General features: G+C 34.5%; 1 protein-coding gene across 2 annotated transcripts in view; it reads left to right on the top strand.

Annotated features, from left to right (window-relative positions):
- PCDH11X (protocadherin 11 X-linked) overlaps positions 1 to 24162 on the top strand; it is a 512943-nt gene extending 488781 nt beyond the window's left edge. For both annotated transcript variants that reach the window (XM_074834783.1, XM_074834781.1), the window contains one exon: positions 19468 to 24162. In XM_074834783.1, the coding sequence (XP_074690884.1) occupies positions 19468 to 19859 (392 nt within the window). In that variant the 3' untranslated portion in view covers positions 19860 to 24162. The remainder of the gene's footprint in view (positions 1 to 19467) is intronic.
- Positions 24163 to 25433: the final 1271 nt, after the last annotated feature.

Genomic DNA, 25433 nt, shown 5'->3' with positions numbered 1-25433 from the left:
TTAGAGCTCACACAATCCCATTCAAGGTTTCAGGGCCATTTTAAAATCTGAATTTAAGCAATACTTTTCTGTGCCCCCTCTTCAGCAAGCCAAATGTTTCACTTCATCCATTTTTGGTAATATGAAGAGGTAATATCATGCATAAAATAAGTCAGAAAAAATGGATCTGTAATGAACAATGCATGTCTGGTGAGTGACAGAAAATGGTATATATTTCAGAGCAGGAAGTAATGAATCACGTGATTAGCAGTATATGAACATGTAATATTTTGGTATCGTACAGGGTCAATGGACAGACTGAAAGGTAGTTGTTAGAACAGCTCATTTTTCCTTTAATGTATCATTTCACAGTTACTTGTACTCTTAGGCTACATCATATATTTATATTCATTTTGAGGAGTTTCTTGTAACATTCTATTATTTGACTGAAATACTGCAGCTAATAACTTTGATTTGAATACATACTTGAAACTATGTTGTCGAGCAATTTTTTATTTTTATTTTTTAATACTTATTTTCTTTTTTTTTTTTTGGCATGTCTACATATGTGCATTACCATTGCAGGCTAGTTGGCAGGACCAGCAAAAGTTATGAGCCCTAACTTTATCTGTGTTTAAATTGTGAAGATTTTGTAACAGGGTTTTTTTCTGGAGGAAGAGAGAAGCTTACATTCAGGATATTTACTGTGGAATTTCTGAAGCCCAATTGTATCTAAAAATCTTTGAACAAATGGCCTTTCTAGTGGGTACTTAAGCCTCAAATTAGAAAATACAGTTTTCTGAACAGACCTCTGGGGTGGCCAGCAGATTGTTGCTTGTTGAAGATGAAACTTTGCAATGAAAAGTCTGGCATTAAAACCTGATAGACCAGAACTCCTTTAGAGTACGTCTTGCCTTCCCCACTTCTCTTTTTTCTTCTGTGAAAGGAAAGATAGGCATATCTGCTATTTTTCTTCTTTTCTTTGGATTACAAGAATATGACTGTTCAGTTCAGAACTTTGATTCTTCAAGTTGACATAAGTATAGGGTCCAGATGTGAAGCTCTTGTTATATGGTAAGAGTTAGATACCCCTTCCTCTCCTCTTTTGTGGCTGTCCTCAAGTCCATTTACACACTGTGTTACATAATTATATTGATATAATCTATACTAACATGAAATGGCAAGCTCTAATCCATTTACATATACTTCTTAGTTTCTCCGTATCTGCAGCATAGTCTTTCTAGCAAAAAAGGGTGCAAGCTTATCCAAGGAAATTCTAGTGTTGCATTGCAGTAACATGGGTGTATAAAATGCTTCTACACAGTCACAGAAAAGCTGCACAGTTGCTACCCTGAGCTCCCTGTTGCTGTAGCCATAATGGTAGTTATGCCTGAGCTGACTTGAGTATAACTAATTGAACTGAGCATATTGTGCTGACTGCAGAATAGACCTTTCTGTTACTGTACATAGCTGTACATAGCCCTTCTGAATTAAATCTTAACTTTCTGCCATCTGTATGATAACAATTTGTAAGATTTACTTTTCCATAGATGATGATTGTATTGGAACTAGGAAGGGAGAGCAGACTTCCTGCTATCAAAAGTATTTTATGCTTTCTTCTGCATATGTCTCCTTCCCTTCTCTTCATTAGCTTTCTTTGTGTTTGGCTTGTTCCCTAAGGAAATAAGTATTTAACTTCGTTGCATAGAAACGGTAGCCTTTCTATAGTGGTTAGGAAGGTTACAACCTATGTCAGAAGCATACAGGAAAAAATATCTTCAAAATAAAATATTCATCAGTGAGAGATAATAACACAGTAGTTCTGAGAAATACTGATGTGTGTGTCTTTTTAATTGCATATGTCCTAATTTACATACAAAATCATAAAGATTTTACAATGGGAATAGTTGTAACTATAGTCCGATCTATTTTACAAAAGAATTAAAGTTTAATTCTGAGAAGCACTTCAAGGAATTTCTAGAAATTGGTTTACCATGTAAAATGGTGTGAAATTGATAGATTTTATTAAATTAGAGTTAATGATAAATTTTAAAATACATCTTTTAGAAAAATTTGATACCATATCAAATCATCAAAGCACATATAATCCTGGGATTTTTAGTGGTTTATTAAAATAACAAGCTCTTCATCACTAGAGGACTATTTAAAGTGTATTTATGGGTTTCTGATGTTGTATTTTGTTAGATTTGCTAATGATCATGAAAGATAAAACATTAATATATCTATTTTTTTGTTGTACATTTTGAAATATACAACACAGATCTTTGGTGAAGAGAGAAAACTGAATTTTTTGCTAATATGTTGTGCCCTTCAGGTTTCTTTGTGTGCCAAGGGCATCATTCACTACTCCAACAGATATGCTTTGGAAGCTTAGTATAATATCAAATGCTTAAGTGTGCAAAAATCTGGTTTAAGCTATCTCAATTTGGGCACCCAGAAATAATGCAGACTGCATAATTTTGCTTAATTTCTTTATGCCTCAGTTTCCCAGATGTAAATGGCTTCAGTAAAGCACATAATCCAAGGGGGATATTATTCATGTTCATGAAGCTTTTGATTGTACTATGAAAACAACAAAAAAGTACACAAGGAAATGAATAAATCTGCATTCAACACAAGCCTTTGAAAGTATTAATTAAAAAGGTGTCTGGCCACATGCTGATTAGAGTAGATAAAGAGAAATATTGAATAACTACTTACTCTCTGAATTGGGCCCAAGGGTCCTATGAGAAAAATACTATATGATAATTTAATTAAAGTTTGCATCAAAACATATTTACACAAGGGAGATGAATTAATATTGCAGAATTTGCACTTCCTAACTTTTCAGTTCTTCACTAGAAAATGTTAACTCTTTTTTAGTATAGTGGTTCTTCAGTGTGACATAATGTGCTGCTCAGATACTTGGCATATTCACCTCACTGAATTTCTTAGATTCAAGGCATTAATATAATAAAGTAAATATAGAACTTGAGTTAGAAATACCAAATATTGATAGCAGTGCAGTTGGAAGCACAATTCTGTTGGGTTTTGGAATATGATAAAAGGAAGGGGGGAAAGGGAGCTAGGATGTATATTCTGACTGAGTCAGCCAGATAAGCCTACATATTTACACATATTGGAGTACTGATGTTTATGATTATACTCATATTTAAAATCCCCTGTAAAATACCTAGGCAGAGTCACATGAGTTTTGTATTTCTTGGGCATGTCTGGAGTACTCACTGTTGGGTTTTTTTTTCCCCGCTTTCCTGGGGAAATTTAGTTACTCAAGTCTTGAAGCTGTGTAATTACTCAGTGTAACAAGACTAAGAGCAGGGAAATGTCTCTGGTATGTACAGAATTAGAATACAAGTAATGAAGTGATGGATAAATGGAGTAACAGTCCTTTAGGGAAGTGGCCACGTCCAGTATACAGCAGCTTCTAGTATAGAGGAGGGGAAATTCTCCCTGTGCTGCAGTTGGGGATAAAACAATAACTGGGTGAAACAATAACAGCTGGAATATTGACTATAATGCAGTGATTAATCAAATGTTTCCAGGCTTTAAAATAAATCTCCACAACCCATATTACAGTTACAGTGGTACTACATTTATGATCGTATCACAATGCTTTCCAATGCTACTGTGTAATGGACTTCTAATGGCAAAAAACCCTTGATTTTTTTTTTCCCCATTGTAATAGCATCTGAAACATGTTATAAATGCTGTTATATCCAGCTGTTCCTGGAATTCAGATAATTTGTAGATACATAGACAGTGTGATATAGTACTTAGAGTAGTAGATTACCCAAAATATATTAATTACTGTTATAGAAGGGATAATCACAACAAATTGTAAATAAAATAAGTTAGTGTTACTTTATGCAGCAGTACAATGAAGCCCTTTGCTGCCTGGATCTGTTAATTAACAGTTTGTGACCCTCTGAGTATCAGTACCATTTCTGTACAGCTTTGAATGTCACTGTCATTCCTTGTACTTGTGTGATGGTACCCCTCCATCTCTCTAGGCTCTGTGGTATGCAAATGATGTCAAACAGAGCCTTAATGATTACTTCTGCCTCAAGGCAGCACAGACGGTGAGAGAAAGGACCTGTGAGGGTGAAAATAAAAAAGAGTCAGTGTCAGGAACCTACATATTTTGGGAGTTAGACTCTGGGGTTTTTTTATTTGTTTGTTTTCCCCTTGAGACTTTAATGTCCTTTTCTGCAGAAGTTCTGCAGTCATTACAATTTCATCTCCCAGCATTCGAACAGCCCAGTTGGTGGGAGGCTTTTTCCCAGCCATGATAAATTATTCTCTGTCAGAATCCAAATCTGCCTTTTCAAGTCTGATCATTTTTGATGAATTTATTCTGTTAACATGAGTTTGAATAGAAGCAATAGAGAGTAATAAATTAACTTTGAGCATATTAATGACATCTCTTGGAGACTATGGATTAATTAAGGAATAAATAGATGAAATAGGTTCAATAACAGGCTGGTGAACACTTAGTCAGCAATTGACTGGTAGCTTTTCATTTAGGTCCTTTTATATCCTATGGTTAATTAAAAAACATAGAAAGATTTTAAAGCAACCTTTTGGAATACGGAGTATGAACTCCTCCTGCCATCCATACTAACTGTAGAAAAGATGGTTGTCAAATGTACTCCACTGAAGCTTAAGGAACACCAGCTTCAGAAATTCAGGGCTGTACACTCCTAAAAAGAAATCTGTGTGCCAAAGATGGCTTTCTGTATGCATCTGCCAGAGCAACACTTACCACAGACTTAAAATATCCTTTCTGTAGAGCTTATGAAAAAATAAACATAAATTAGGGGGTTTTGTGGATTTGCTCTTATAAACTAGAGATTAGGGTAGTAAATGAGCTTCCATTCCTAACAAGAACTGTTGTGATTTCATCTTATTTGGTTAACTTTAACACGTGCCTGTTATGTCCAGGATTTCCAAAGTAGTTTGAAACTTAGGCTTTCAAAAGAGCTGGATGCTAAGCTTCAGTGACTATGAGAACTGAGTGTTAAACCTGTTTCTAAGGGATCCCCTATCATATGCAATAGAGAAATGGCTGATTGATGCTTACATGCTAAAGAAAGTGATAAATTCCTTGACAAATCTGAAAGCTAGTTTCTAACCTCATTTAATAATATATGTTAGATTTTTATTCACCTCGGTATACTCATGCCAAAGCTTATCAAACAGGAGTGAACATTACTTTTTTTCAAAGATAATTATGGTCTATTAAATGTATAAAAACACAAATTATTGTTTTATTCTAGGACATCTTGTTATTCAAATAGGGCTGAGTCAAAACTTAACACCTACTCTGTGAAATTTGAAGCTTGTCAAATATATCTCCCCTCAGAATCCTCAATATAGATATACATAGACAGTGTGTGGTTATAAGAAGAAGGTGTTTATATAATTAAGTTTATAAAAGCATACTCTAAAGGTCAACTGATTTTTTTATTCCTATTTTAAAACATTCCTATCTTTGAAGTAATGAAATTTAATTTCCTGAACAATTGGATGCCTCATGAAGTTTAACTTTATACCCCCACAGCTTTATATTTGTTGTGCTCAAAATAATTTCTTAAAATAGATTAATAATAATAATAAATTCACTGCCCTTTTTTCAAGCATCATCATAATCCTCATGTTGCAGTCACAGAACCTCTCCTGACAGCTATTGAAATGGGCTGAAAAGTCTACTGTCAGCAGTTGCTAACTCCCATTGTCTTGGCTGATATTACTGACCCTAAAATCTTCCAGAATAATTACAGCTATGACTTTCCCTAACACTGTTTTTTTAAAATTTTGTATGCTATGAGAAATAATGTTCTTTAAGGAATTGTGTAAAATGTTGGTCTGGCGTCCTGTGTCAGTTGTCCAGGTGCTGAGAGAATCATCTGGTTTAGAGAAGGAAACTAATGCTACTAGCTAACATTAGAATATTTTTATATTTTAATTGAAAATTACTTAGGAAAACAGAAAGGAATATTGAAGAAAATCTGAAAGTCACTGTTGGAGGTTGTTCAAGGGAAACTGAGTATTAAAACCAAATAGCATATTTACTGATAGGTAATTTTTTTTCTTTCAGCAAAGGAAAAGGCAAAAGTTTATTATATAAATATATTTCTACCCTGTTAGCAAAACTCCTTGATGTGAAAAACTTCTTAATAGTTGGCAAACGCTTATGTGACGTGGTACAAGAAACTTCCAATCAAACAGCAAAACTTCAGTGGAGAAACTGGCCACAACTGAATTTTTAAAGAAATACTGGTGAAAGTATTGCCTGATCAGAATGGTGCCCAAATTTCTGAAGGTGCTAGCAATGACTATAAAGGCCTGATTAGGAAGTTGTAGCCATCACTGTAAGTAGTTTTGAACTCATAGGTAAATGATGGAAACTCTAGTCAGGCATCCTTTTTCTTCTTTCAAATGTCTATTCCGAATGAGGCTCTAAGCTAATGTGCAAAGATTGCTCCAAATCAGTCAAAGACACACTTCTATGCCTGACTGGAGCACAATGAAGTTTGGATTATGCTGTTTTAAATTATCACCCATTTGAAGTAATTTTCTTTATAAAACAAGATTAAAATGACTGTAATTCAAAACATTTTACCTCAAATTGATGTGAAAATTGTAGTGTTCATATTATTTCCATTTTTCAATTTGACAAAACATTTCACTCCATGCATAAGCTTTTCTGTGTTGTCACTGTCTTAAGAGTGAAAATATGCATTTTACTCTGTGCATTTTACTCTTTCCTGATGTGTCTTATTTCTTAACACTACTTATTTAACTTTTTAAAGCATGTTTTATATAGCCTATTGTAGTACCTGGGGAAAATATAAACAGATTTAGGAGCTTTGCTTACCTTCTTTCTACCACACACAATAACAATTTATAACTTTGTATTGGAAGATTTTTTTCTCTGGTCTTTCTACATGCCTGCTGGTTAGATAAGTGCTGATGATGAAGCAAAGAATTTGAAGTTCTAGCTTAATAGATTTGAAACTGAGATTATGGTGATTTTTATTTACTTGAAACTTCCTTTCACTTGTTTTCATACTAATACCATAGTAGAAATTTCTCTCCATATTTTTCCTCAAGGTTTCATGTGTCCTGAATAAATCATTTACGGAAAGAATAGTCCTTTCTCTTCCTCAGAAGTTTACTTCATAGACAGGCAGTTATATCAGTAATTCTTTTTAAAAATCCAGTAAATTCCAAGTTACTTACTTGAGTTCCCTATGCATAAAGGTATTTGTTTCATCTAATATAGAATGCTTCTTACAGAGTTCTTGTAGTAGTGAAGTGCAGAACAATACTGAAAAGCACTGGAAAATTAGGTGACTTGCAGAATTCCATGGCTGAATTATTGACAGTGAGAATTACAACTGTAAAGTTCCTGGCCCAAAAATACAAACGTGCAAATGTACTTATTTTTAAGTCATACTGTATTCAACCCCATAAGTGCAACAGAATGCCAAACCTTATCACTTAAAGTAATAGCAATACTTACATCAGCTATCAGACCCTCAAACTCTGGGAAAGAGTTGCTTTTGTGTGCTCAATCTGCACAGGATAATTCATTCCTTACTAGGGGGTATGATTTCATGAGCTGAAAGCTTTAACTAGTACATATGTATAGGGTAGATTTAAAGTGATTATGGAAATATCACCGCAGGACAATACATTATTAGTAGTCCCTCATATGTTGTATGCTATCCCCTTATGTTTGCTGATAATTAAAAAGCAGATTGGGATGTCATGGTGAGAATGAGTGCAAAATGTCCCTTTTATCATTTGCAATAACTATGAAATAGTGGTCTTTCTGTATCCTTCAGTGATTGTTCTATTTGCGTTGGTGACAAATGACATCTTTCTCCTTGTAATGTGCCTGCAGGGTTAAATGACTTTATTATTATTAATGAGTCATTGCTCCAGCTGCCCAGTAATAGAGGGAGTAGGAAACATAAGAGATTTAGACCTAAGTAATTACAAATGTAATTATTACTTTTCAAATTTCATTTTTACAGCAATCACAAAGTTGTTAATCAAACAGGGCCCTTTCCATGTATTCACATTTTTGGGGGACTTTGTCAAAGGGATGAGTATCTGCTTGGTTCCACTGAGGGTAGTCTGTGGCAGATTGACGAACTGATAATGACAGAAAACTGCTGTGAAAAATTGGTTAGAAAATGTTGTCTAGTCATCAAGGAGTCTGTGGTTCAGAGGGTTTTCCAAGAGAAAAACCCACCTGAGCTGCACCATATGGAGGAGAGTGTCCTCTTGGGGAGGACAAAAGCTGCAGGAGGGGAATCCTTTTGTCCTGTGAAGATATGAAATGTCAAAGTTTTACTCCTCCAGTCTGTCCTTCCACAAGGTTGTAGATTGTCATTAAGGAATCTAATAAGCACAACAGAGCCAACATGCTACTGGACACTTTAGGGGAATTAAAAAGTGTGTCCTCTTGGCCCTGCAGTAATTATTCCTATTACTCATAATTCAGGATTTTCAAGTTTTTAGGTGGAGCACAAGTCTTGCTCTTCTGTAATAATAATAAGGTAGTCACAGGAATTTAGAAAAGGGAAATGGTTGTGGTTTTATATTAGCCCATGTTGCAGATGCTGTGAAATGTAAGCAGTGTTGTTTTTCAGAATCATAATCCAAACTTGAAATTTATTGTGAAAAGGAAAACCTGGGGAAAAGCTTTGGAGAAATTATAACATTTCCTTTCAATAATGTCATTTCTTCATAATGTTGAAATATTAAGAAATATCATATTTTAAAAATCTAAATGAAAATAAAATTAATAGAGAAAATGGGAACTATTAGTTTCCATAATTTATATCCCAAAATGTCATTTCAATAAACACTGTCACAAAACAGTTGAACTTTGAAACTACATTTTTGATAGAAAATGGTTTTGTCAAAAAATCTACAGTGAGCTTCCTTTATGTATTCAACTGGAATAAATAGATTTAATATTCTTGATGTTCCAATCAAATGTAATCTCTATCAGCACTCAACTAAGATTAGTGTGTTACTTAGATATCAGCATAAGTGAATGTTATAAAAATGTTTAGACGTATTCACAAAATAAAGTCAGGTATTTATTAAAAAACCAAATATTTTTTGTTAATATACTGATAAAGAAAAATGCTTTTTTTTTTCTTTTCTTAAAATGCAATTGGAGACAGCATAGAAGCCATTGAATATTTTTAGAATGTTGTAGGCTTATTTTGTTTGCTGCTCTAGTGACCTTTGACTTTAAATTTCTATTTGTGTATATCTGATGAAAACACAATTTCAGAACATCTTTTATTGTCTAGCTCTTAAGTTATCACAGGAAAGATATGTTCACTAGCTTACTTAGCATTTGGTGTTTTTATGATTTCCTTCTGAAAATTAACATTTCATTAAAGTGTCTGAATGATGAACAATTGCCCACAGTTGTTCAATTACTTAATTTAAAAGAATTTCTTGTTATTCTACTTTAGATCAAACTTCTGTATATTTTTACTGTAAAGTCAATAAAAAGAAAACAGCCCCATTTGGCATGTAGATACATCAAGAAACTCTTATTGAAGTGAATAAAGGGTGTAAATACAGATATTTGAAGCAGAACAGTAGATCTTTTATCCCACACCTATCCCTTGAAGGAGTTGCTGTATGTGAGGTATCTCAAACATCACTGAAAATGACCTTCTGTTTGTCCCCTTCTTCATCAACCTGCCCATGTTCTGCATTCTGCTGAGGATGACTCACCTGATCTGATTATTGTCACAAGTGTTAGAATTCATTATCAGAGTAGTATGAGAGTATACTAATATTTTCATGTAGGTCTGTTATCAAGAGTAAATGCTACTGACCTTATTCCATCTAGAAATTCTGTTCCCTTCTTATCTTTTTGAAGTTCATCCTTTATCATATCTCCAAGCCCAAATCTTTGTTCTCTAGCCAGAGAACCAAAAAAGGTAATTGATTTTTTGATTGCAATGTCCACAGCCTGAGCTTAAGAAATGTATTTTCTGCTGTTTCCACACCAAATGAGTTTATGTAGATTCAGTGATTCTTAGTTCTCTTTATGAATCTTCACCCTTTCGAGACATTTAGTGATTTATACTAAAATCAGTAAATTACCTCTCCTTCACACAAACATACACACAATTTTATTTAAAACTTAACCTGTAAAACCAAGTATATTATATTATGTATACTTATGCTGTAGAAGTTGTAAGCAAGATTTTTTTTCTTTTTAAAAGTTAATATATATATTTGCATGCACATGTAAATGAAACTAAGCAACCTCTACTTCTGTTTGAAGAAGAGAGAACAGATGTTAAGAAATATCAGCAGAAATGACTGCTAAGTTAATTTCTTTCTCTAAGGATGAGCTATATATACAAAGCTGCATTTTGAAGACTGTTCATTTTATAGTTTCAGATAAACAACCTTTCTGTACAGAGAAAACTTCAAGCTCTTTGTATTGTTTTAATGTATTTTTTTCCTGCTTTTATGGGAAAAATATAGTAATGGCCATATTTCCACTCTTTTTTCTCATTTTGTTTTATCCTTTAACATGGTCAATTCTTCTTAAAATAGTATTGATACACTCCTAAATTCCCCAGCAAACCCACATGCAAAAGACTTTCCTCAATGTTGAATTAAATGAAAGAGCATACTATGTTGAACTGACTCTGGATTAAATAAATAAATGAGTTTAAGCAAATACACGTCTGTTTAATTGGTGGTGATGGATCCTCATATACATTCCTTATGAGGTATCTGAGTAATGATTTGATTGCTAAAAGGAGATATAAATGGTATTTCAGAGTGTACAGTTACCTTGAATTGGTTAAGTGATTTTTCTGTCGATTAGCCCTCACTCTGTTTTAACGTTTGACTAGATAACTTTTTAAAGTTAAGAATATGCCTGCATTATGATAATGAGAAAATATATAATCAGTTATTTCTATCCCAGTATTTCCCAGTTTTTATCTTGTTGGTTTTATTTTACGGTATTTTTAAACTTTTTTCTAATACCATGTAGTGTACACAGCTAAATAGTAAAAGTAGGTTCTTGGGTGGAAATAGCCCAAGGGTGTTAATTCCCAAAGAAGTAACAGGCACAGCAGAGCAGAGCTTGTCTGACACTAAGGGATGACTTCCACTTGCACATTTAAGAACAACTTTTACTAAGCATTTGAAATTTAATCTCTAGAAGTTTATATGGGATACACTATTCTTCACAGATCTCCTACATCTCATATATCAAGTAATGTTTTAGGACATTTAAGAAGGCATAAAACTAGTTTTTATATATGTATATACACATGTGAGCAATAAGGCTTTAGAAATATTATTTAGTGAGAGTAGTGTTGTACTTATTGCTTCAGACTCTCTAGTAATGCTTGCAGATACACTGACATTACTACATTTTCTGTTTTCCTGGTCACTGTAACAGATAGCATTGATAAACACAGCTCATCTTCCAGAGAAGGTAAAAGGTTTTTGGTGCTCTCAATAGCACTGAGGGGCTGGGAGTGAGGGAGCGGCTGTGTAGTGCTTAGCTGCTGGCTGGGGTCAGCCCACCACTTCAAGATAAAGATGTTACTTGAAGAAGCAGTCATTCCAGGGTGATAATTGCTGGGTATCTACAACTTTCTGTAGACTTGTTTACCGTACTGCAAATAGGAGTTGTATCCTCAGAGGATTAGAATTAAGTTCTACACATCAAGAGAGAAAGTTTGCTGTGTTACCAATGCCCTACAGAAAATTCATATTGAAAATGTTTCCTCTTCCAGGCACCAGCTAGAAAGTGACAGCTGAATCCCTTTTTCATCCAGCATATTTTTGTAGGATGTTGGGTTTATTGCGGAAACTTTAAATCAGTAGAAGAGCTTAATATCTATCACCTAAAATGCATAGTCTTCTCAGGTATGGGGGAAGAAATGCAAATTTCACTCTTGACTATGTTTCCAGGTCGAAGGTTATTGCTGGAGGATAAACCACTTTTCACTGTGTAGTTTCACCTTGTTTAATTGATTTGAATTTAAATTTATATTCTGTGTTAAATAATGAACCATGTATTAATAATTAAGAAGCTTCAGTACAAATGTGAAGCAGTTAATTAAATATTAAATAAAGCACATTGTATTATCCAGTATTGTAATCAATATACTAGATTTTAGGATATTCATTTTAGGTGGTCATTATACTTTACAAGTTATGGTTAAAATTCTCGTTGATAACTCAATATACACTTCACAGGCCAAGAAACATGCATCCTTTCCAAATGACCATATTTGTTTTGCCATAATTAGCAAAACATGGACATTAAAGATGAATACAGTTGGACTGTTGAAGCAATAAGGGTCAGTGCCATTCTACAACACTGTCATGCCCGTGTTCATTAGACCGAAACAGAAGAGGTTGCAGGGGGTTTGGGGGCTTGAGTCTTTTTGATGAAATCTCTTCCTGCAGAAAACAGCAATTATAGAAACTGAACTTTTTACGGAAGCATTGCTTTTAGACCATTTCTTGGGTTTTGTTTAATACAAGATTGAAATTCTAGTCAGAATAACAATAAGAGATGACTTAATGAAAGATTAATATGCTTTATTTATGTGGCTATTATTTGTGAAGGAAAGATTCACTTCACTTCACAAGTGTGGTTAATTATATAGGAATTACCATATGCTGTCTCTTTTGCCCTGATACTTCTTCCATTCCCTGTCTTCTTCCTCACCAACTTTCCCCAGCCATCTTTGACAACATTTGCTTGGCTAATCAAAGCCAGGTGCAAAATACTCACACCTCATACCATAGGGATTTTCTAATAAGAAGCCTAACTCATGGCAGTTTTTAGGATTAAATTCAAGTTGAAACCATGGCTGTTAGGATATAAACTGTGTTCACTGGAATGGAAGCAGAGCTTATTCTTGCAAGATATCCAGTACAATCTGGCAAGCCTAGGTAGTGCATGAAAATGTGTGATTTCCTGCATGCCTGTTGATTCCTCAGCTAGAACATCTGGAGGATCAATCTTCCTCTGAGTATGATTTCTCACAAGCAAGGCAAGCTCTGTACACACAGCTGAAAACTAAAGGAAGTGGTGTGTCCTACTTGTTCTTTGGATAAAAAGGTTCCAAGGCTAGAACTTAAGTAACTCTTTTAGGTTTTTAATTTATTGAGACATGTACAGGAAATAAAATATTCATAGGAAACCTCTCCCAAAGGCATTTTATTATTAAACCAAAAAAAAGTAGAGTATATTATAGCAGCAGATATTTAGGGTTTCTACATTCAAGCTTCTTCCTCCTGACCTTATTAACGTAGCCCAGTTTACACTAACAACTATTCTCCCCTCCCTTTTTTATTGTTAATATCATTTCTGTTCTTCTCATACAGTGGAGACTGCTAAATGATGTTACCCAAGTGGCCACTTTTAGTCACCAGGGTAATTCTGGACTATAATTTTCCTATATTATGCTTGAATTCCTGCTTAGATTTAGTACCACATTTAGTAAATACACATGGGCAAAAAATGGGGGGGACATGACCCATTCCTTAGGAGTTATTGGCTGAGATGAGTAGTATAAGGTTGTCATCTTCATTACTCTGGTGGGTTCCTGCTGAGCAGAGAGCACTGAAAGTGCGATGGGAGCTGTTTAATATGAAATGCTTCAGTAAATGAGAGGCACTTCTGGATGCTGACAGAATAGCATTGGCACTGCAAGCCATGTATTCATATACGTGCTGTGTTGTGAAAATATGAAAAATAGCTCAGCAATAGCATAATTATGGGCAATTTGCTTAATTGCTTGCTAATTGTTGCTTGCTTTATTATGAAACAAGAGTGCTCTAAATGTAACACTGGATGGTTTGCATCCAAAATGTGTCAAATTCAATACTGGCTTTTCATTAAGACTTCAGCTACATGGCTTTCAAATTCAGGCACTCTGTATTCTGTGTTTTAAGTTATTTTCTTATTTTTTTAAAATTGTTTTTGAAATTTTCGTTGCACGATTTATAAGCTCCTATAAGCAGTCTGACAGTTTTTGAACTTCTAATGACTCTGAATACTTTGCTAATCAATACATTTACAAATGTCTTTTGATCATTATTACACATGTGGATAAAGGTGGAGATGTTTAAAGGCTTCTCCAGGAGCTCATGTTCTTGATTGTTCAACTCCTAGAAATGCACATCTCCCTTTTTAAAAAAATGTATTCAGATTTGTTTGAAGGGATATGTATAATTTTGAAAGCTTGGACTAAACTTTTGGAAAAACTATTCTGTTTTGACCAAGATAACCTGCTTTGAGCAGAAGATTAGACCACACATCTTCAAAAATCCCTTCCAGCCTAAGTCTTTTTGTGATTCTGTGATGCAAGTGATGACTTTTAAGGCAGACTGAGAAAGGAACCAGCCCTCTTGAAGTTGTCTTAGTAGTACTTCTCCCTTTTTGGGGTGGAGGGGAGGGCATAGGTGTAGGAAAGAAAATGTACCATGTATGCACCAAGTATATGCTTCAGTGATCTTAAAGGTCTTTTCCAACCTAAATGATTCTATTATTCTAACTTTTCAACATTCTAGAACTGCTGATAACACAGTTGTGCTAACAGCCTGTCTTTGAGAATTCTATGAGAAATATTCTTAAAACTGGAACATAATATTAAGCTGGAAATGCCAGAGTAGGCAGCATTGTGCCACATATTTTGTCAGCTGAGAGGGGGAGCAGCATTGTAGAGTTCTTCAGCTTTCATCCCCCAAAAGCAAAGATAATAACCAACATTTTAATTTACTATCTATAAAACCCTACACAGACTTTGTAACCACAGAAAGTCTCCAACCAAAATAAACAGGAAAAAATTATCACATAGTATTTTTAAGTAATTGTTTTGACTGAAGGATAGCTACCTGGCAAGGTTGGAATTCCATGTTTTCTTAAGTAAAAGTAAATATTCTTACTGAAAACTGCTTTGACCTACAAATGATAAAGACAGTGGAACAATGAAGAAAGTCTTAACTATTGTGCTTTTAGTTATATTTGACAGTTCTGATCTAAACATTTCATAAGAGCTGACAGACACGTTCTTTAAAAATGTTCTTAGTTCTGAACAGACAATTTAAAAAATAGTTTCATTCCTAAAGCAATCTAGAGTTGAAATAAAAGTGGTAAACTCACATGCACATGAGTGTGATCATGAGTGTGATGATATTACTTGTATATTATGGTTGAAGAGTCTCCATGTAATCTTAAAAAATAAAGAAAATTCAGGGTTTATTACTGAGTGAAGTAAGAAATAAGGTAGACTGGTAAGACTTTGATGGCATGTATTGTTTATCCATAATACATGGGAGATATATACACTTCTATTTCCATTTATAAACCTGCCATATCTTATGTGAGAAGATGCTACTAGACACTAAATTTTAGTAGCGAAAGCCATCATTTCTTCCGAAAATATTCAGAGGCAGCATGAACCTTCTTTTACTTGATTGGTAGAGGCAGATGTCGTAGATGTTTCCTACTACTGGGTACTTACCCAGCTATGCAGAATAATTGCCTACATTACTAATTTCGAATGAGAGAGAAGGGCTCAGAAAATTTTATTTCACCCACATTTAACAATGACTTGCAAAGGTGCAAAATAGAAGGAAGCCTATAGAGCAACAGCTAGAAAATGCCATTGTCAATTGACACAGCCTCTGATAAATGGCCACTTGAGCACTGAACTTCACACTCACCCAGCTGCGTGGCTGGAATTCCTCCTCAGATGGTCCTCTGGGATGCTTGGCTGAGCCAGCCAGAGAATCTTTTGTTTGAAGTAGGCAGCAAGTGGTGGAGGGGAAGCCAGGCAGGGTGCTGAGGACAACATCTCAGTGCTGGTTACAGTGACCTCTTTGCATGTTAAGCCTGTAACAGAATATTTGGAAATCAGCTGCATTCTGTTGTAAATTGGCACCATTAGTAAAATACATTGCTGACAGAAAGCTCTCTGATAAAATAGGGAATTGTTAAAAATGTGTTTTTAATAGGGAAAGCATAGTTTAGATGACAGTGCAATGCCAGTGCCAAGTAGCTATTTAGAAGGATTTCAGGTGCTAAATAAACACAAGAATGATGATATGTTAGGAAAATAGAGAATGAATTAGACTGACGGAAAGAAGCTACATTTCATGGCCTGGAAGAGCAGGCAAAAAAGATAATGCCTGATGAATATTCATGCAGAAAATTTCCTACATTTTGTTCTAGGTTCATTCAGAAACAGATGAATTATGCTCCAACAGTCATTTTTACTTCATTGTGCTAAAAACATAGTATTTCACACTGCTGTTTTTTATTTATTTTGACTTTATACCAAACAGAAACTGTTTTGCATCCCAGTTATCCTTGCTAGTACTATTTACTACAGCAGATTAGTTGATGAGATTTTTCTAAGTTTCCTTTAAATGCAGATATTGGGGACCTTGCGTGCCTTGCTTGCCTGCCTATATTCATTGTAACACCCTTAGTTAATTTGGTTTCCTACAGCATACCCAGTCTCCTAACGACTGCCTGAGGGTTACAGTAATGCTATGGTCTATACGCAGCTGATTTGGATTTAAAAAACCACAAAGCTGTGTTACTAATTTTTTTTTAAAAAAAAATTGTACTCCTTTTAAAGTTAGTCTAGAGGTTAAGGTAATAATTGAATTGTTTAAATTGTATTTTATTTTAATGAGTGTGCTATAATATAAAACAAAACTTGACTGTTACAGTTGGAAAAAGATTGAGTTAGACCTCATACAGAAAAGTATTTGCTAAATACTTTTTATTTCCTGTTCTGCAGCACTGCAGAGGTGCTCAGTAGGAAAGGGTCTTTTCAAAGTTAAGGAGAACTGTATATTTTACAGGTTATTAATCATAAGCAGTGATGACAAAAATACTCTGACAATCAAGATTATGTGTACCAAATACCAACAGTGAAAGAAAGATTATGACTGCTACAAAATTTGTATCTTCTAAACAGTCTTACATTGGCAGACTGTTGTATAACAAAACCCCAACTCAAAGCCAAAATAATTTGTGTTCATAACTTATGATTATGCCCAGGATTGTTCTAAAGTTTTTGTTCGTTTTTTTGTTTTGTTTTGTTTTTTGATAAAACTAAAACTCAGGTAGAAATATCTCTGTATTAACAGAATAAACAGGACTGTCATTCTGACAATGTTCTTATTCTTAACATGGTAACAAGTTCCAAATCTACAGGTAGACTGGCAACACATGGCACAAAATTACTGTCCTACTGATCTGTCGAGACGGTGTAGAGAATGTTTAATAAGTGACCTTTTATTTCTGCAGTTGCCTTGTCTAAAGCTTAAATGTTAAGTTTCTATTGCCTAGTGCTTCTTTTGATAGTTTAGCTTTGTTTACTCTCTGAGAAAGATAGTACAATGTAAGTATTGTAACTGCTTGCTGTGAAGAGCTAGAAATGCGTAAGTATTATTTCCAAATAAATAATTGTGTATTTTTCAGTTTAACCAAATTAGTAGTATTTTAAGAATGATTAGAAATCCTCAAGATAGAAAGAAACACTGAGGTACTGGGTATCAAAAAGATTTTTTAATAAATACAAAAAAGATCAGTTTCTGTATAAAACAGGGGTAACTCAACACTCTGTCAAGGTTGTACCTGATTTCAATGAATTGCCTTGATCAGAAGAGAAGCAAATCTCGATAATTAAAGAGCTTAACAAGACTTGTATATACTCAGATTTATGTCTCTAATAACAGATAGTAGGACACTGAAAGATTAGACTAATCTACCAGTACTAACTTTTTTTTTTTTTCAGGAACTATTGCCTCTGCTGAATTATTTCCATATTTATGTCTCCTACTGCCCATCAAAACTGGATTAGTATTTCAACAGCAAGGTGCCAAAGCTTTGTCAGGATTACATTGAAAAATACTGAGACAAAATGACGGAAGACATGTTGAAATGGCAGTAATAGGGCAAAGTAGCGTTTATAAACAATCATTTCTCTAACTGACACATACTCATACAACGTACTTAAGGAGAAATAATCAAGAAAATAGCATTCATGATACGACAAGCAACCAGTTGTCTACTTAAAACGTGGTAGATTTAAAAAACACATATCCTGTATTTTGGACAGCAGCAGTATATATTTCAATGCCTGAAGGAAAAACTTAATTCATTTGTATTGAGATGTAACATGGAAATATGTATTTGTGCTTTGCAGCTTTACACAGATTTCAACATGCAAAGTATTTATTAAAACAGAAATACAGCATGTGTTTAAACATAAAGCTCAGAGGATGAGAGGCTCCTACTCAGAACTCGTATTGCTATAACTAATTCCTAGCAGCACACCTTCTTCAGTGGTTATGAGCCAGAATCCAATTTAAAATGTTATTTTCGTAAAGACAGATATTAAAAATACGTATGTATCATTCATTGGAAGGTTTTGTGAAGACAACACAGCGAAATATCTAATCAGATACTCTTCTTCGCTCCTGATGTATTTAAACCATGTACACAGCAAGAGAATATAGAATTAACACGTATAATATGAAAACTATTTTAAGGAATAGTTTGTAGAAGTTTGATTCTATTAGTTTGAATTTACAGCACACAGTAAAGCTACAGTTTAAATGAAACTGATCAAGATTGTTTACGTATTGCAAATTACATCTTTCAGATTTAGTACTTTGCCTTTGAACAAATTATAATTTCTATAATCCTTTTTCAAGGGCATAAACCTTGCATCTACTGAAGAAATCTGGTTCTATTACCAGTAAACGACAGAGGTTACAGCTTCTTTTGCAACTCTCCTTTGATTTTTCAAGGTTTCCAGTATCGAATGCATGGAGAAATCAATTCTCTTTAAAATAGCTGTTATGCTGTCTTTCATTCTTAAAGCTCTTGAGTGCATCTTTGAAGCCAATGTACCATCTTTGGCTATGTGTCCAAATTAATTTTGTTTTGCCTTAAGCAAAGCAAAAGAATCCAAAAATCCAGTTTTAAGAGAACATTTAAAAAAAATCCTGATTTTAATAATTGTATTTTTTCCAAATGGTTGTATGCAAATATACGGAATTATGGTATTAGATTATTATAAAGCTTTTAGCTTTATTACCCAAATGACAATTTCAAAAAGTGAAAAGGTCATTGCAAGTAGAATGTGTAAGGGCTTTAGTTACATAGCTGTAATGATGGTATCACCTGTTCATTAAACATTAACTTTTTTCTGGTGATAGCCAATGACAACACTGTGGGCTCCAAACCTGCAAACATCTAAACTTTTGCTTAAGTTGTACGCCTGGAGCTATTTTCTTTCCAAACTGTGGCCATTATTGTAGAGCTGGGATTGATTTGTTAACCTTGATTCCCTGTGCACATCAGTCTTCGGACCTCTGATAATGTCTTGTCTTTTTCCATCCTCCCAGCAATCGAAGTAAATCTCCAGAAAGCCCTGGCTGAAGCCTCTGAAACCTGCACACAGGAGTGTCTCATCCTAGGCCATTCTGACAACTGCTGGATGCCACCTTCTTTGACACAGTATCAGCAGTCCAACACCCCTTTGCCATCGTTTGGCTTCCAGCAAGGCTGGGGCCGAGGAGCCAGGCCTGAGGGACGACACACTCTTGGGAGGCCCCTTCCAAAGGACGACACTGACAAAGGCCAGGGTGGGCCCAGGCCCCAGTTCTACAACACCTGCGAAAGACATTGCGCCAGCGAAGATCCTGTCAAAGTAATTCCTCTGGCAAACTTCGCCGCGTCCCACCAGGCACCGGTGTCTGGGAGTAGCACTACGTTTATACATGAGCACCAGCTATAAATGCATATCTGACAAATCCATTATTTCAGGCTTTAAGTGTGACTGTATATAGTCACAGCCTAACACTATTCTTAGTGCGTATACAAACTTGTTAGGCTTGTGAATATTTATGTATATAGAATCCTAAATTTGAAATTGAAAAGCTAAATCCTGAGGACTTAGTTAAAAGAAATTTACCATAGTTCTTGGTAAAATCCACAAAATGGGGAAGAAAACCCACAAACCAGAAACAATCAAAAGAAAAACAGAAAATCCTGTTCATTTTCTTATATGGGCCATATAGTGCAAATATCTGCCAGCAGTTCTTCCTCCCTGTTGAAAACAATTTCTTAGTACAGTTTGAGGAATATTACAGTCTAAATATAGCTTAACTCAAATTTTTCTTTGTTGTTATATTTTATAGCATATTCATAGATTTCATCTTCCATTTGCTTAGCAATAAGAGATCAAGTGGGCAATTTCTCATTTGATTACGTTACATAATAGATTGAATAAGATCCTAAAATCTAATTCTTAAGAAGGATGGTATATCTTTCCATGAAAATTTCTTTTACGTAATTAAGAAGGAAAATGTACTTAAAGACATGATAACTGCTTTTGATTTTAATTTTTATTGGCTTAATCTATAGGTATTTATTCTTTGAAAGAATGCAATAGAATAAATAGCTCTCAACTAGGCTTTTCTGTGTGAAATAAACACAACAATGATAGGATATGGAAGGTCAAAACTGGAAAAAAAAAACCTTTTTTTTAATTTCCAAGATATTCCTTTCTACAATAATGCAAGCAACAATATAATTCAAGCCATAAGTTTTTTGTTTTGTTTTGTTTTTTTTTTTCACCTTGCAGAGCTTGCTTTGGCTACTGTTCCTGTTAGTTGAAAATTACATGGGCACTGCTGAAAACAGTAGGAAAATGGGGTAGCTTTTTTTGGCTGGTGTGATGTCGTGGCTGCAAGCTACTGGTGTTTAAAAGAATATTATAGTGATGTATACGGCTTTTTCTTACAGCTATATTCACCTACTGTAACTATTCAGTAAAAGATTAGCTATAATATTAGTTACTTCACCACAAACCTATTAGATGAAGGAGTACTCATCATTGTGGCTTAGTTTATTAGAGAATGACTGACAGTTCTCAGCAAAGAAAGAAGAATCTAGATAATGAAAGCTGGATACATGTAATCATAAACACACCCCAATCATATTATTTCATAAAGTCTCAAGATGATTCTCTTTAAAGATGAGGGATTTTTTTCAGTCTTCTGTGTACTGGAGAATATGTTCTTAGTAGTGGCAGAAAAAAGCTAGTAAATTCTACAGTGGATGAAAAGGAGGTTCCTTTCTTAGATGAAAAAACCACATTTTCCTTCTAGTACTTCGTTGCTGTTTAGCCATTTCATCTATCATAGTATGTACATACCAAGAAATTTTTTCTTTTAAAAAAATCCATAACTTTAGTTTTATTGCTACATTAAGTGAGACAATCGAAGTTGTATGGAGGGGAAAAAAGACAGTGTGTGAATATTTCCTATGGATAGAATACTATGTAGGCTTCATATTGTAACTTAAATCTGTAATTTATAAACAAAACTGTGTGTAAAAATGCTGTAATATTAGCTGCTTGTAAAATTTACAGAAGTTCAAGTGTTGAGGGTTTCCAATGAATGCTAAAAGAGCTTCTCTTATGTGCCCAGCAGGTATAAGTAGCTTTATATATCGCTGTCCCCACTGTAAATCTATTCAAATCACATTTAGATTTTATGTGCAAAATAAAAGAAGCTTCACTTTTAACCTACTGATAGGGTTTAATTAATGAACATCAGTTTATCTAATGATGTACTTTTTTTTTTTTTTAATGTAGTTTTCAATAACATTTAGAAAAGATGTGTCACACTAGCTTCCAGTTGCATGTAAATCCTGGAAAAAAATAATAATCCTTTGGGTACTGACACACAATAGCTGACACAACTCATTTCCAATTCCAGGACAATTAAAAATTTGATAAATTAATTCATACCTAATACATACAAAGCCCTTTGTGGTTTGCTTTGGAGACATCATGATGAGAAAAATCGGCAGTCCTTTTCAGGGATATGCAAAAAAAGCTTATCTGTAGTTTACACAGATTTAACAAACATATTAATTGTGCAAATTTAGAATAATGCTGACAGCTAATGCTTCCTATTGTAAGCAGAGGACTTTAGTTTTTATTACAGAGGGCTGCCATACCAAATGTTTACAGAATTGGCAGCCGCATTGGAAAACTCTCAATTTTTTTGCCTGCAACATTTCCTTTCTGGCTGAAAATTGTAACTGAAATTTCCTGGCAAATAATTCATTTCTACAAGTTTAGGATTCTCATAGAAAATTTGAAGGAACCATGATTAGTGTTTTTTCACAGGTAGGGGAAAAAAACCCCACAAACTTCACATTTGAATGTTTAGGGGTTTGTGGGGTTTTTTTCCCTTAAGGTACAGAAGCAATTAACCATCCCTCTTTCTCTTGAAAACAAGCAAACAGAAAACCAACAAAACACCAAAACCAAACAACAACAAAAATTTGTTTATATAAAAAGCATTGTAAAGATGAATCTGATTATAAGAAGTATTAAATGTTATATCCATGAAATTGTGTTGTGATATTCTAAAATTCGGTCAAGGAGATACAGAACAATTAATTGTAAATACATGCTCTATCAGGAGTAAATGGTTCCCTCATTTTTTATATTACATCTCTAATATATAAAACTATGCATTTGAGGCAACATTTTTCTGAGTGGCATGTCAGTATCCAGAGGAATAATGTTTCTAGAGACTCTTTACACATCTTGTCATATATATAAGTAATTTATCTAGTACATAGACTGTATATTTTTGTGTATTTTTTTTAGTCATTTAACTTATTTTATCTTACTTGTGTGAATTTGTGGAGAAAACAATCCTATATACAATATACAGTAAAATGGTAGTTACATGATTAGATTTGTTTCATACAGTGTAACAATAAAGGAAAACCTTTGCCTTCAAAGTAATGTGTCACACAGTCTAGCCTAAATTACTCCCCCCAACTCAGTAGATACTTGTTGCACTAAGTATTACATCAGTTATGGGTAGTGGTGACGGAAAGAAAGGTACTTCTTTCCATATTGTAAAGCAGACAACTATATAAAAAAACCCAAAACAAAACTTAAAAAAAAAAAAAATACCAAACTGAAGTCAAACCGTTAGAAGTAAAATATGCTGTTTGTTCTCCTAAATTGTGTTGCATTCTAAAGTGTAACTTAACTCTAAAGAAAGAATAATTAGGCATGTCTGCTTGGCCAGACAGAGACTACTGAGCACCTGCTCTCTCTGGGCTGTGAGCTGGCCCGATGCAGGTCATTTAGCTAATTATCATGGCAGTGAGCCCATGCTAATAGGACCTGAGGGCTTATGAATGTTAGCATGACAGCTAGCTTGACATAACATTAGTTATGTGCTTCTGAATCCAGCCAGGTCTTTTTGCTTGGCATAGGGCTGGAGGAGAGCAGCCACTCTGTATCAGACATCTATGACCCCAGTGTGTATAGATCTGCTTGGATTTTTTGTAAGAGAGGTGAAAGTTAGTTTGCTCTGTTGTATTCTGAGCAAACTGTAATCGAGTGTGGAACCCCATCAGCCTCGAGCTACCATTATTACCCTGCTTCCAGTGTGGTCAAGCCAAAGACAGTAGACCTGAATGATTTCTAGTCAGTAATGGTTGATTAGTTCAAGGTTGTTTGGTTCAAGCTTATAAAGTTTGAGTTTTTAAAGCTTGAAAATTTACACTTTATTTGTTTGCTCAAGTTTTGCTTTTGCAGCTTTAATACCAATCCTTAATGAATGATTATCAATTAAATTATTGCAGTGCAGTTTACTACCATTCTTTAACTGGATAAATAAAAAGGAAGGGATTGATTTGTGCAGACACAAAGTAAAGTTGAAGGCAAAGATTTTATTTGGTATACATAGGAAAATTGTGTATAACTTATGTTATCCCTAGTGAAGAAAGAGATTGACGATTTCTTGTAAATATTTGAGTTTGTATTTCTGGGAAATCTCCCTGCTCTATGGCATACTACAGGATCTGAGAGTGAGCAGTGTACGTCTGTGTATTGAAACAGCCCTAACCACACTTTACAAATCATGCAGTTGGACATCATATATTACAGTCCAGCAGCATTTAAAGTCCAGTAAATTTGCAGTAGTTCTATTTCAGGTTTCTGTACAGCATGTTGTCTTGTTAATTACAATGCTTATTAATAAACTAGATCCACAAAAGCAGTTTTCTCCTTTGCAGTTTTCTTTGCATTTCTGAAATACAAGGGTTTTTAAAGTATTCCTCCAGCTATGCTTCTCTCCCATTTCCAGCTTTCCAAAACCCATCTCTATGTGTAGCCCCAAACTGTCAGAAAGCCAAGAAAGTTTAACTTCATTTGCAGTTCATGCAACTGAGAGGCAGGGTTTTGGTAAATAGTAAAAATATTCACAAACTTTGTGTACAGCAATATAGTTTTATATTATCAAAAATATCTTCCTTTTCTGTGTCACTTCTTTTCATGCCAAGCTCCCTCCTTCTACTATGCCTTTGATACACTTATAGAAAATCATTATGAGCTGGAGGCAGGAGTGTTTATGGGGTTTGTTTTGTTACAAAATAAGCTATTTCTAATTGAGAGAGCATGGTTAATAAGTTGTTGTTGAGCTAAAGGGATTATCCTCTCGCCATGAATGTGATAAAGAAATAACCGTCAAACAAGGAACTAATGAAACAACATTTTATGCATTTTTCTACATTATTCAAGCCCATATTTAAAAAGCAACTCTTTTGATAGATGTCCTGACACTAAGGCAGTAATATATTATTCTTTGATGCAGTTATGGCTTTGCAAGCATAACTTTCTTGTCTGCGGGATCTTTTCAAGCAAGAAAATACTTGTTTTGGCATCAAAACTGTACACAAGTATATTCCTTCACTGACAATAACTGTTGAAATTGTTATTCTAAAAACTGTATTTAGCCTACAAGTTAAGAAAAGAAAAAGTGAGTAAAAACTTCCGGAGATGAAGGGTTTCCTTGGTTTGGATGGTAAATTCTCAAGCTGGGCTCAGTAATATTTTGAAGGGCAACCTCAGGAGACAGTGAAACTGGAATTTCACAGAGAACTGATAAACCAGAAAAACAGAGCAGGCAGAACTATGCAGTATCTGAAGATGTGCGTAATTATAGCATTGGTATCACTGTGCAAAACTGCAGGGAGATTGCAGAAGTAATGTTCCCTGGGAGTAATCTTTTTGCTTTCCTCCCTTGGGGCCCAAGGAACACCTGGAGCACTTCTCTGGGCATGTTTGGAAATACTTGAATCCCAAGTATTTGCTGTGTAGCTCTATAGAATGCAATATTTTCACCAAAGCGCTGCAGCACTGAGGGAACACAATCTCTTAGCCTGTAAAATGGACTCCAAGACTTCCTGCTGGGTAATTTGTGATGAGGTAATGGCTTGTTAGAACATAGACATGGATTTATTTAAAGAAGAACATGTGTTTACCAATAGC

The sequence above is a fragment of the Strix aluco genome, chromosome 10 (assembly GCF_031877795.1).
Source record: "Strix aluco isolate bStrAlu1 chromosome 10, bStrAlu1.hap1, whole genome shotgun sequence".
Lineage (NCBI taxonomy): Eukaryota > Metazoa > Chordata > Aves > Strigiformes > Strigidae > Strix > Strix aluco.
This window is presented reverse-complemented; position numbering and strand designations above follow the sequence as displayed.